Source organism: Microcaecilia unicolor, chromosome 2 (genome assembly GCF_901765095.1).
Source record: "Microcaecilia unicolor chromosome 2, aMicUni1.1, whole genome shotgun sequence".
Taxonomy (NCBI): Eukaryota; Metazoa; Chordata; class Amphibia; order Gymnophiona; family Siphonopidae; genus Microcaecilia; species Microcaecilia unicolor.
The window spans coordinates 66135726-66149771 of record NC_044032.1 but is presented as its reverse complement, the minus strand read 5'-3'; the positions used below and the strand labels follow the sequence as shown (position 1 = coordinate 66149771).

At 45.1% G+C, this 14046-nt stretch overlaps 1 protein-coding gene across 3 annotated transcripts in view; it reads left to right on the top strand.

Annotated features, from left to right (window-relative positions):
* MTMR12 (myotubularin related protein 12) overlaps window positions 1-14046 on the top strand; it is a 312654-nt gene that overhangs the window by 125549 nt on the left and 173059 nt on the right. For all 3 annotated transcript variants that reach the window (XM_030193003.1, XM_030193002.1, XM_030193004.1), the window contains one exon: window positions 202-335. In XM_030193003.1, coding sequence (XP_030048863.1) covers window positions 202-335 — 134 coding nt within the window. The remainder of the gene's footprint in view (window positions 1-201; window positions 336-14046) is intronic.

Sequence of the window (14046 nt, the reverse complement as noted above, 5' to 3'; positions counted from 1 at the left end):
GGTGACCAAATCTGACTTAATGGTTGTGTCGACTACCAGACTGCTGAATTTCTTCACTAGAAGTGTCTGCCTGTTCTAACAGCATTTTTGATATTGTTTGCTTGAAAATAAATTCCTGTTCCATTAGTTTCACACCTTGACAAATTAATGCAACACTTAATTTTGTATCATATGCAGTTAACATTCAATTTTTTTCTTTAGTTTATGATGAGAAAAGGAAATGTCTCTTGACTGGGCAAGTGAAGAAATACCCTGAGAAGATAATCATCTTATGTAAAGATTTCAGAGTATTTCATTTCTGTCTGAGATATACAAAGGAAGAGGAAGTTAAACGGGTAAATATAGATGTCGAATGATTTTTGCTTTTAACTTTCTCTCTTTGCTCATTTTAACCATAACTTACGTATGTATTTGTATTTCTATAAGGCAGTGTCAAGGTGCAATCTGTTTCCCCACACTTAACACAAACAGCTGCTGGTACACATCCTGCTCATTGGGAAGAGTAAGCCCTAATAAGAGTGCAAAAGTAACATTCACATAATCTAGCACTATATACCAGGGAAGGCATAGCCTTCAGAGCCCAAAAAATTCCCTCTCAGTTATTCGAATCTCCAGCTCTTCATTCTACTCAAGAATGTGTAAATTTATAATTTTTATGACAGGTGAGTTGGTTTAAGGCTTAATTGGAGGCTTGTAATTGTCACACAGTGTGGAGCATTAACCTCAGTTAAACTGCTGAAACCTAGAGAGGAATGGTTTCTCCTTTCTCAGGGTATGGACATAATGAGCTGATTGCATGTATGCATAAACTTCAGTGTCTCTCACTCTGGGGGTTTTCTTTAATTCTTCCCAAGACCTACTTTGAGGTTCCTTCTTTTCATCTTATTCAACTTGAAGCTAGTAGGAAATCCATATTAAGAATTATGGGACCTAAACTATGGAACAAATTACCTGTGTCTTTTCGTAGAATTACTTTTGTTCAATTTAAGAAAGAACTTAAAACATGGCTATTTCAAGAGGCTTATGATATTGAGATTCATTAGTTAATGTATTTATCCTGATTAATATGCAATTCAGTTTTTTGTTTAAACGGTTTTTATTCGGGATCAAAAGAACACCATACAACAGCCTAAACAATAAAACTAGGTAAGGTCGACAATAAGATACAACGCAGTAAAGTACGGATAAGAGAACAATAAACAAAGCTTCATTAAGTATAATGCAAAGGGAACTTTCGATCCCAATTTTGTTACCATCCCACTTCCACTCAGCCATGTAATCCTTATTTTTGAAAACATGACACTGACAGCCTGTGTCTGGACTCTTAGGTCTCCAAGCCTTTTATTTTTCAAACTGAAGTTTAGTGTCTTGAAACAGCCTGTCTATATTCAAATCATAGATATCCTGTGTCTCCCTAGACTACAACACCCCAAGATAATGGAAAAATCTGCCTGCACCTTAGGGGAAAAGGCCTTTGCCATCCCATTCCTGGTCTCCCTACTCTGCCTGCCACTGATTTCTCCAAATTGAGTTTAAATGCAGAAAAATCCCCATACTTTTACATACATTCTAGCAGCTCTAGAACTGAGTCAGGCGGGTTCACCACATGAACTAATAAGTCAGCGGTAAAGGCTGTTATTTTAAATGTATCGATACCCAACATTAGGCGTTGAATGTCAGGGACCCCCTGAATGCCTCAAATCAAGGAATCCAAAGTAAGAAGGGGGGACAACGGGCAACACTGTCTGAAACCTAGATGTATAAAGAAAGGTGAAGAAAAAAATCCAGTGACTCCTAATGCTTTCAGAACCCCAAACAGAAAATTTCACCCCACCCGATCAAAAGCCTTTTTGGCATCAAAACGTATTAACATGGAGGGGATAGAGCGACCCTGGGCTTAGCTCCAAGGTAGCAATAATTTTCTGTATAGTCTTAGTGATATTATGGCCTTGTTCAAAACCCACTTGTGATTCCTCTAACAGGTCTGGGAGAACCAGAGTTGAGTGATTGGCCAAGACCTTGGCAAATAATTTAGCCTCATAGTTAAGCAATGATATTGGTCTATAAGATTCTGGTTTTTGTGAGTCATGACTAGGTTTTGGCAAAACAATTAAGAACATGAAAATAGCCATACTGTGTCAGACCAGTGATCCATCTGGCATAGTATTCTGTTTCTAACAGTGGCCAAGCCACGTCACAAGTACCTAGCAGAAACCCAAATAGTGGCAACATTCAATGCGATCAATCCCTAGGCAAGCAGTAGCTTCCTTGTGTCTGTCTCAATAGCAGATTATGGACTTTTCCTCCAGGGTCTTCTCCAAACCATTTTTAAACCCATGCCCTCTCCCACTCGCCCCTCCATATTATGAAGAAAAATTGATTTCAGAGCTACCCTCCTTATTCTTTTGTGTTAAAGTAGCTGTTACAGGAAATGTTACAGTTCCAAAATGATATTTAAGAATAGAGGGGATCGCTCAGAGCACGTGGTCACAACATGTGCTGTATTTCTAAGTTTTAAGATATATTTTGATTCTATTCTGTTTCATTATCCCCCAATTACCTATAAGGTAATAAGATAAGCATATGTAAGGAAAAAGGGAAGTAAATACACTAAATTTGAATTAATTACATTAACCTGCATTGTATGTTTAGGAACATGTGCCATTTGGAGCTTGCACATGTAAGGACATGTGCTTTTCCCAATATAAAGGCCAGATAGTTAACTTTAAAAGAAAATGTGTATTTCTAATACAGGCAAGGTAACACGTTTACAATAGAGAGGCAATTTTAGAGAGGATCTTTTACCAATGGAAGTATGCTACAAAATAACAGGTTTGATTGTAAATGAAGCTGGATAACTCACATTGATGGAGGCTGCTATGGAGAGTGATGCAGGAGATCCTTGCTGGAACAGGAAGTTTCTTTGTAGATTTGCTGTCTGATGGAGCTTGAAGCCGTTTCTTTCAGGTGGATGTGATGTCCAACTTGAGAAGTCAGGATTCCAGGAGATTCTAGCTTGCTTTTAGATTTAATCACTTCAGGGCAGCGGCGACTAGGACAGGAGCATCAGGAACAGCCAGGAAGAACTATCCTTCTAAAGAAAGAGCCCCTGCTTTTAAAGTGTCTGAACTGGGCCTTTATCTACCAGGCTATTTTTAGACTCGCATCAGGTGGTTGCCCTTGGTCCAATTAGAAAGCTCCTGGGAAGCTGAATTCTGGGCATCTAGTTTTGAGATGGAGCGTGGTAACAGGTCACATGTTCAATGACATCATAAGACTTCCTGCCTGGACATCTGCTAGTCCATTGTCTGAGGGTGATTGAGCTTAGATGGGCTTAGTCTTTGTCTGAAAATAGGTGGAGGTGTAGTCTTTTGTTATTGCAGTCTCTGAGATAGCTGTCTTTGGAAAGGAACATCTGCTGGTCCATTGTCTGAAGGTAATTGAGCTTAGATGGGCTTAGTCCTTGTCTGAGAATAGGTGGAGGTATAGTCTTTTGTTAGGTGCTGCTATTTTGGAGAGGTGTTGATGGCCTTAGGTATTCATCCAGCTTCTCAGTAGTTTTCCAGAGGAGAGGGGGGAAGTAAAGTCTTTGCAGCTGTATATTTTATATGATTTGGATCTGATCCAGCAAAACCAATAACTCTGAGAATTAAACTTATATCATGCTATATAACCACAAATCCTTTTGTAAGGTAGGGTTTGGTCAAATCAACAAGGGAAAGTCCAAAACCAGAGGCAGTACAGTCACTACAAATGATAGAAAACCCCAATAGTATAGAGCCATCATATTCTAGTTGATATGGGTTCACAAAGGTCCCACCAGAAGACTGGATAGAAGAACTATCATGAATGGGTTAAGCTTGCCCCGCATTCAGTTATTCCACTAGGCCTGGGGCTGCTAGTGCAGGAACAAATGACAGGATAAGACAGAGTAGAACTCCCTCCCAGCAAAGCCTAAGAGGCCCGAATCTAAGGACTGATACCACAAAACTTCATCTGGATATGCTTTGTTTATCTCATTCCAGTTGTTCCACAAAGACTAAGCCATCTGCCACATTGTGATAAACACGTAATTTAGCCGGATATAGTAGGGAGGTGGCCACACAACGGTGGAAACTATTTGCATTGGAGGAAGACTTTGGTTGAATAATCCTGAAAGCATAAGATCTTATGTCTTTCATATTCCAAGGTTTTACTGCCTCTGAGAGCAGACAGTATCTCCACCTTATGATGATGATATATTCAAAAAATTACTACCTTAGAATGCTCAGTGGCCAATCTTCTAGGACCTAAATGATGCGCATGTTCTATGCGTAGAGGACCAACAGTATTCTGATGCTGCAAGATTCTAAGAAACTATGATTCCAAGAATCCATGTAGTTCTGCTTCTTGCACTGACTATTGCAGCCCAACCACTCTCGAGGAGTTTCTGCAAGAACGTTTTTCAAGATCATCCACCTCCTCCGAAGCAGCAACCTTTTCCTATAGGCATTTGAGTTCTAGGGAAGATTCCTGAGCTGAGGTCTCTACCTCATAAATACATAAGTATTGCCATACTGGGAAAGACCAAAGGTCCATCAAGCCCAGCATCCTGTTTCCAACAGTGGCCAATCCAGGTCACAAATACCTGGCAAGATCCCAAAAAAGTACAAAACATTTTATACTGCTTATCCCAGAAATAGTGGATTTTCCCCAAGTCCTAGACTTTTCCTTTAGGAAGCCGTCCAAACCTTTTTTAAACTCGGCTAAGCTAACCACCTTTACCACATTCTCTGGCAACGAATTCCAGAGTTTAATTACACGTTGAGTGAAGAAACATTTTCTCCAATTTGTTTTAAATTTACTACATTGTAGCTTCATCGCATGCCCCCTAGTCCTAGTATTTTTGGAAAGCGTGAACAGACGCTTCACATCTACCCGTTCAACTCCTCTCATTATTTTATAGACCTCTATCATATCTCCCCTCAGCCGCCTTTTCTCCAAGCTGAAGAGCCGTAGTCGCTTTAGCGTTTCCTCATAGGGAAGTCGTCCCATCCCCTTTATCATTTTCCTCGCCCTTCTCTGCGCCTTTTCGAATTCCACTGTATCCTTTTTGAGATGTGGTGACCAGAATTGAACACAATATTCGAGGTGCAGTCGCACCATGGAATGATACAAAGGCATTATAACGTCCTCATTTTTGTTTTCCATTCCTTTCCCAATAATACCTAACATTCTATTTGCTTTCTTAGCTGCAGCAGTACACTGAGCAGAAGGTTTCAACGTATCATCAACGATGACACCTAGATCCCTTTCTTGGTCCGTGACTCCTAGCATGGAACCTTGCAAGATGTGGCTATAATTCGGGTTCTTCTTTCCCACATGCATCACTTTGCACTTGCTCACATTAAACATCATCTGCCATTTAGACTCCCAGTCTCGTATGGTCCTCTTGTAATTTTTCACAATCCTCCTGCGATTTAACGACTTTGAATAACTTTGTGTCATCAGCAAATTTAATTATCTCACTAGTTACTCCCATCTCTAAGTCATTTATAAATATGTTAAAAAGCAGCGGTCCCAGCACAGACCCTTGGGGAACCCCACTAACTACCCTTCTCCATTGAGAATACTGACCATTTAACCCTACTCTCTGTTTTGTATCTTTTAAACAGTTTTTAATCCACAATAGGACACTACCTCCTATCCCATGACTCTCCAATTTCCTCTGGAGTCTTTCATGAGGTACTTTGTCAAACGCCTTCTGAAAATCCAGATACACAATATCAACCGGCTCACCTTTATCCACATGTTTGTTCACCCCTTCAAAGAAATGTAGTAGATTGTTGAGGCAAGATTTCCCGTCACTAAATCCATGTTGACTTTGTCTCATTAATCCATGCTTTTGAGTATGCTCTGTAATTTTGTTCTTAATAATAGTCTCTACCATTTTGCCCGGCACCGACATCAGACTTACCGGTCTATAATTTCCCGGATCTCCTCTGGAACCGTTTTTAAAAATCGGTGTTGTATTGGCCACCTTCCAATCTTCCGGTACCACACTCGATTTTAAGGATAAATTACATATTACTAACAATAGCTCTGCAGGCTCATTTTCCAGTTCTATCAGTACTCTAGGATGAATACCATCCGGTCCAGGAGATTTGCTACTCTTCAGTTTGTAGAACTGCCCCATTACATCCTCCAGGTTTACAGAGAATTCATTAAGTTTCTCTGACTCATCAGCTTTGAATACCATTTCCGGCACCGGTATCCCACCCAAATCTTCCTCAGTGAAGACTGAAGCAAAGAATTCATTTAATCTCTCCGCTACGGCTTTGTCTTCCCTGATCGCCCCTTTTACTCCTTGGTCTTCTAGCAGTCCAACCGATTCTTTTGCCGGCGTCCTGCTTTTAATATACCTAAAAAAATTTTTACTATGTGTTTTTGCCTCCAACACAGTCTGTTCCTTCTTCCATTTTCTGAAGGATTTTCTTTTAGCTCTAATAGTTTCCTTTACCTCACTTTTTAACCACGCCAGCTGTCGTTTGGTCTTCCGTCCTCCTCTTTTAATAAGTGGAATATATTTGACCTGGGCTTCCAGGATGGTGTTTATGAACAGCATCCACGCCTGATGTAAATTTTTAACCCTCACAGCTGCTCCTCTAAGTTTTTTGTTCACCGTTCTTCTCATTTTATCATAGTCTCCTTTTTTAAAGTTAAACGCTAGCGTATTTGATTTCCTATGTATACTTCAAAGTTAATATCAAATCTGATCATATTATGATCATTGTTATCAAGCGGCCCCAGAACCATTACCTCTCGCACTAGATCATGCGCTCCACTAAGGACTAGTCTAGAATTTTCCTTCTTGTCGGCTCCTGTACCAGCTGCTCCATAGAGCTGTCCTTGATTTTGTAATCCGTTGGGTTGGTCGTGAGCCCTTGGGCCCTGGCCGAGGCCAAGGGGAGACCAACCCACCACCGCACACCCCAGCTACACAATACCCCCTAAGCTACCCCTCCCCACAGTCCCTCAGGAAGAAGGGAAATAGGCATACTGGCGGGCCTCGCGGCCGAACCGGAGCCCACGCACACAGAGCCACTCGTGCGAGCCTCACGGCTGAACTGGAACCCAATCACACACAGGGAGGGGTGAAAGAACCCAGAGAGCCCCAAGATGCCAGACGCGCGCTGAACACCAGCAATAGGGCAGAGGGGGAAACAAAGGACCAGAGCAGGCCACGCCCACGCAGGGGACTAGCGCAGGACAGGGGAACTAACACAGCAACCCCCCCCCCCCCCCCCCCACCAGGGTAGGAGCCCCAGGCAGAAGCCAGAGGACCCAGACACAAAAGGAAGGCACACAGAACACAAAGGGTTAAGCTTGTAGAGCCAGCCGAGAGAGAGTGCCATAAATCAACCAACAATCAGAGAGAAGGCTCCCCCCCCCCCCCCCCCCCCCCCCCCCCCCCGAGAGGGAGTGGGGCCCATCCAACAAACACACTGGCAGAGGCTGGAATACAATACACACAGTACACAAAGGGTTAAACTCACTGAGCCAGCAGGACACGGGGAAGAGAAATCCTTAAAACAAACAAACAAAGGAGAACGCTCTCACTCAGAGGCAGATGCACTAAAGCTAAATGAGCCTTTAATGACCCTCCAACGAGGAAAATTTGATCCGTTGCATGCATCAAAGGGCTTTTACCGAGGAAGCCAGCAGCTAACGAAAACGGAATGGAGATGAGCAATTAGTGTGAAAACCCCATTGAAACGACATGCACTAACCTTTTCCGATTGCCTTTACGCAGGAAAAAGGCAGGAAATCTAACGAGAGGTCTGGACCTCTCGTTAGGACAGCTCTGTGCCAGGAAAAATCATTAAGTGAAAAAATAAACAAACTTTGAGCCAATCCCAGCGCATTAGCAGAGCTAAAAGCGCTGTGATTGGTCCAAAGGACGTCAGAAAACACATCAAATAAAAAAAATAAAAAAAGGATCGGGAGGGGGCAAGGGCGCTCATCAGGAGCGTCCTGTATGGACGGCCTTGCCCCCCCCCCGCTGCTCCCCACTTTCCGTCGCTCCCCCCCCCCCCCCAAAAAAAAAGCAAAATGCTAGCTGCCCCGGTCCCCCTCCCTTCCTGTTCCTGTGTTCTGCAGAGCTAACTCCGCCTCCCGTCATTCTTTCGCCCCGAGCAGCGCCTCTCACCTCTTTCAGAAGCGCTGCACGGGCAGGAAGATCTATTGTGTTGGTTGTAGAGTCTCCATGACGTCTCTTCTTCCCTGGCCTAGGCCCCGCCTCCTTCTGACGTAAGTAACCTACGTCAGAAGGAGGCGGGGCCTGGGCCAGGGAAGAAGAGACGTCATGGAGACTACAACCAACACAATAGATCTTCCTGCCCGTGCAGCGCTTCTGAAAGAGGTGAGAGGCGCTGCTCGGGTCGTTAATAGGGAGGGGGGTCTCGGTGGAGGGGGGGAGCGGCGTAGTCGACCTCAGGGGGGGCAGCGGGGGCGGGGCACGGGGCGAAAGAATGACGGGAGGCGGAGTTAGCTCTGCAGAACACAGGAACAGGAAGGGAGGGGGACCGGGGCAGCCAGCTAGCATTTTGCTTTTTCAGGGGGGGGGGGGGGGAGCGGCGGAAAGTGGGGAGCAGCGGGGGGGGGGGGGGGGCAAGGCCGTCCATACAGGACGCTCCTGATGAGCGCCCTTGCCCCCTCCCGATCCTTTGTTTTTGGATTTTGCTGACCAGGTAGCCACGTGTATGTGTTGTGGCTTTTTTTTTTTGTTTGTTTTTACGTTTGCAGCATGCGCAGAGCAGCCAGCAAAACGCTTGGCTGCTCTGCGCATGATTTAGGGGCCGATTACCGATGTGTATTGTGATTCTTTGATACATTGTACGTTTGAATACCGATCTGAGCATGTGTGACTTTTTTTTTTGGTGCATTCTTCGTTTTTTAAAAATCGTTAGGGACTTTAACGATTTTGATTTTTTTACGTTTGCTTGATGCATCTACCCCTCAGCCCAGAGCCCCGGAGGCTGAGCAATGCCCAGCCCCCACTAAACAAACGAGCAGCTGACCCTGATTACAGAGCTACACACACACACACACACACACAGCAGCAGCTAACCCAGAGGGAAGGAAAAGAATACTCCAATACAACACAGATCCCTGTCAGAACCTAGAGCACGTTCTGAGAGAAACCTATCAGGCTTTCCTGTTACTACCAAGAAGTAACGCAAAAGCAGAGAAACTCTTCAGCTGCAGGCTAAAGTACTATCCCCTGACGTCAGTACAACCCCTGGCAGCCAATCAGAAGAGACGTCCCCCCTCCCCCTCAGCCAAACCGGCAGAATCATAACAGATTTCATCAAGGAATTTTACCTCCCTAGCATGCCCCGATATTACATTTACCCAGTCAATATCGAGGTAATTCAAATCACCCATTTGTGTTGCCTAGTTTGTTAGCGTCCCTAATTTTCTTTAACATTTCTGCATCCATCTGTTCATTCTGGTAAGGCGGACGATAATACACTCCTATCACTATCCTTTTTCCCTTTACACGTGGAATTTCAATCTACATTGATTCCAAGAAGTGTTTTGTTTCCTGCAGAATTTTCAATCTATTTGATTCAAGCCTGTCAATATACAATGCTACCCTTCCACCAATTCGATCCACCCTATCACTATGATATAATTTGTACCCTGGTATGACAGTGTCCCACTGGTTATCCTCCTTCCACCAGGTCTCAGAGATGCCTATTATATCTAATTTTTCATTTAGTGCAATATATTCTAACTCTCCCATCTTATTTCTTAGGCTCCTGGTATTCGCATATAGACATTTCAAAGTATGTTTGTTGTTCCTATTTACATCATGCTTAGTACTTGACAGTATTAATTTGCAATCTTTTGTCTGATTTTTATTTAAGGACACCTGATCTACTACGGTTTCTTTTGCAACCTCACTATCAGGATACCCTATCTTCCCTGTTTTGGTGATATCTTTGAAAGATACCTTATCCCAAACCATGTGCTTTTGAGTGACTGTCGGCCTTTCCCCCCCCCCCCCCCCCCCCCTCCCGTTTCTAGTTTAAAAGCTGCTCTATCTCCTTTTTAAGTGCCGATGCCAGCAGCCTGGAGCCCATCCTTTCGGAATAGGCTCCCCCTTCCCCAGAATGTTGCTCAGTTCCTAACAAATCTAAAATCCTCCTCCCTGCACCTTCATCTCATCCACGCATTGAGAATCCGGAGCTCTGCCTGTCTCTTAGGCCCTGCGCATGGAACGGGTAGCATTTCAGAAAATGCTACCCTAGAGGATCTGGATTTGAGCTTTCTACCTAAGAGCCTATATTTGGCTTCCAGAACCTCTCTCCTATATTTTCCTATGTCATTGGTACCCACGTGTACCAAGATATCCGGTTCCTCCCCAGCACTATCTAAAATCCTATCTAGGTGGCGCTTGAGGTCCGCCACCTTCGCACCAGGCAGGCAAGTCACCAGGCAATCCTCACGTCCACCAGCCACCCAGCTATCTATACGCCTAATGATCGAATCACCAACTACAACAGGTGTCCTAACCTTTCCCACCCGGGCAGCACTTGGAGACATATCCTCGGTGCGAGAGGATAGTACATCTCCTGGTGGGCAGGTCCTGGCTACAGGAGTACCTCTCTGTCTCCCTCAGCTCCACCAAGTCTGCTACTCAAGCCTCAAGAGAATGGACACGTTTTCTGAGAGCTAGGAGCTCTTTGCATCAGGCACACACATATGACATCTCACCAACTGGGAGATAATCATACATGTGACATTCAGTGCAAAAGACTGGATAGCACCCCTCTCGCTGCTGGACTGCTGACTCCATCTTAGTGTTTTTGAGTTTTTCAATAATTTAAAACTTGCTACAGTATTAAGGATATTAGCCTAATATAAAAGAGTCTTGTTACCCTAATTACAATAACTGACTATAAATGAAGAGTTGCTTCTAGGGGTGGGCGGGTGTTGGGGAGGGTTGGTGGGAAGAGTAAACTAGATCCTGCAGTGCCTACTAGTTTCTATCTGTTAATGCTGTGGTACAAAGGTTTTTAAACTAAGTGGAAAAGACTGTGGAGCTTATGTGATAAAATTTGCTTTTTATATTTTTATTTTGCCTATCACTAACCTACAATTCCTCTTTAAACCCCAATCTTTAAGTTCCTAAAGCAAAAATAGTGTTCACTTACCAGAGAAATGTCCTCTTTCTCTCGGCACGTTTCAGAAAGAAAGCTCAGTGGGACCTTTCCTCTTTATATAGTTTTGAATCTAAGGGGCCTTTTTTAAACAGGCTCTTTGAAGCTGACTCTGCAACACAGTGGCGTAGGAAGGGGGGGGGGCGGGAGGGGCGGTTCGCCCCGGGTGCACACGCTGGGGGGTACCGGCCCCGCTGGTTCCCTGCTCTCTCTGCCCCGGAACTTCCTGTTCCGGGGCAGAGAGAGCAGAGAACCAGCGGGGGCCGACACAGCTCCAAGTGACGTGCACTCGGGACGGATCGGCCCTCCCGCAGGTAACAATGCGGTCCAGAGGGGGTTGCGCCGCAGAGGGGGGGTCGCGCCGTGCTGCACCCGGGGGGGGGGGGGGTGCAGCGGCGACCCGCCCCGGGTGCCGTTAGCCCTCGCTAAGGCACTGTCTGCAACCTGTGCAAGTATTCTACTTCCCCACATCTTAATTAACACTTAATTGAGGTCTCTGGATGTACTACCTCTCAAGCAGCCAAGGAACAGAAAATAGCTGCCTTTTAGAACAAGAGTTTTTGGCTGTTTCTACCTCTAGAAAAGGTTTCAGTTTAAAACTAAGGCAAAAGGGTTTGCACACTATGGAAACTAGTTAATAATGCTTGCTTCTCTCTCTCTCTCTCTCTCTTTATTTATTCCCCCCTTAATACTAAACTAGGTCCTGCTTGCTTTCCCCCCCCCCCTCTCTTTTTATCCCCCCTTAATACTAAATTAGATCCTGCAGTGGCTGTTAGATTCTATCTGTTAATGCTGTGGTACAAAGCTTTTAAAACTAAGTGGAAAAGACTATGGAGATTAGTTGTTAAAATTTGCTTTTTATATTTTTACTAGTGTGAAAGGCCTATGTCAGCAATGAAACGGGCGCTTGCACCGCTTCCCCCCCCCCCCCCGGATGTCTGCGCAGCCACTGTCCCCCTCACCAAGTCGCCGCCGCTGCTCCCCCCTCTCTGTGTGGCCAGCAACTCTCTCCATCCACAGAGGCAGCAGCAGGTCCGATGTGTGGCCGAAGCAGCAGTAGCGGCGGTACAAAAACAGCATCAGCTGTTTGTATGAAGCAGGCGAGGCACCGCAGGAGGCCATCAGGACTGGCAGTTGGCTGTGCAGCTGGTCCTCGCGCCTCGACGTAAGTGCCCCTGGAGAAGGTCCCTGTAGGAGCGACATGAGAGGCGAGAGGAGCAGCTGCAGAGCCAACAGGCAATCCTGATGGGCTGCCAGCGGTGCTGTGCGTGCTTCGTGTAAACAGCTGATCTTTTTTTGTTGGTCCGGTACTGCTGCTTCGGTCAGAGATCGGAGCGGCACGGCAGGTCTCTTGGGTGGGTGTGTGGGCGGGACTGGTGGGAAAGTTGCTTGGCGGAGGGAGAGGGGGGAGTGGCGGCGACTTGGGAGAGGGAGTGTAGGGGGGACTGTCATCTCTGGAGCTGCTGCTAGGGGGTTTGTTGATGTGGCAGGGGGAGGGGCTTCTGTGATGCTGCGAGGGGGGGTAGGGGGTTGTGTGATGGGGCGAAGGGGGGGTAGGGGCTTGGCTTCGGGGTGTTTTGTTTGGGGGGGCAGTGAGGGTTGCTTTGTAGGCTGGGGGAGGAGTAGGTACTCCTGCCCCTGTAGTGTGGATGTGGTTGTCATTCGTTGTTTTCCCCATGAGTGTCAGTGCTCCGCCCTTGCGGGCAGGCCAGACACTCATGGGGAAAACTGGATATCTACACCACCATGCAAACCGGAAGTGAGGCTTCATTAGAACATTGGTGGTGCCTTTTATACATATAGAAGATTTTTGCCTAACACTAACCTACAATTCCTCCTTTAAACCCCAATCTTTAAGTTCCCAAAGCACAAAGCAAAGTAGAGTTCACTTACCAGAGAACTGTCCTCTTCTCTCAGAACTTCTCAGAAAGAAAGTTCAGTGGGACCTTTCCTCTTTATATAGTTTTGAATCTAAGGGGCCTCTTTTAAACAGGCTCTTTGAAGCTGATTCATGAACCTATGCAAATATTCTACTTCCCCACACAATTTAATTATCACTTAATTGAGGTCGCTGGATGAGCTAACTCTCCAGCAGCCAAGGAACAGAAAATAACTGCCTTTTAGAACAAAGGAGTTTCGGGCTGTTTAGTTTCTACCTGTAGAAAAGGTTTCAGTTTAAAACTATGGGGAAAATGCCTATTTCTAGAGAAAAGTTCAGTTTAAAACTATGGGGAAAGGGTTTGTACACTATGGCAACTAGTTAATGATGCTTGCTTTTCTCTCTCTCTCTCTCTTTTTATTCCCCCCTTAATACTAAACTAGGTCCTGCTTGCTTTTCCCTCTCTCTCTCTTTTATTTGCCCTTAATACTAAATTAGATCCTGCAGTGGCTGTTAGATTCTATCTGTTAATGCTGTGGTACAAAGCTTTTAAAACTAAGTGGAAAAGACTATGGAGATTAGTTGTTAAAATTTGCTTTTTGTATTTTTATTTTTGCCTAACATTAACCTACAATTTCTCCTTTAAACCCCAATCTTTTAGTTCCCAAAGCACAAAGCAAAGTAGCGTTCACTTACCAGAGAAATGTCCTCTTCTCTCAGAACTTCTCAGATAGCAGTGTCTGTGTTTCCCATGCACTAAGATGCCATTCTTTCCTGCTAGGCAAGCATCATTCTCTTTCCAACAGCCATCGGGTCCCATGAATCTCCCGTTAGGCCACTTGAGTTTCCAGACTATTCTGCTGCTGTTGCAAAAAGGTTTTGGTTTCCTGTGCTGTTGTGAAGTAATAACATAGGCAGTCGAGACCCCTCGGGCCTACTGGTATTCGTGATATTTGAAGA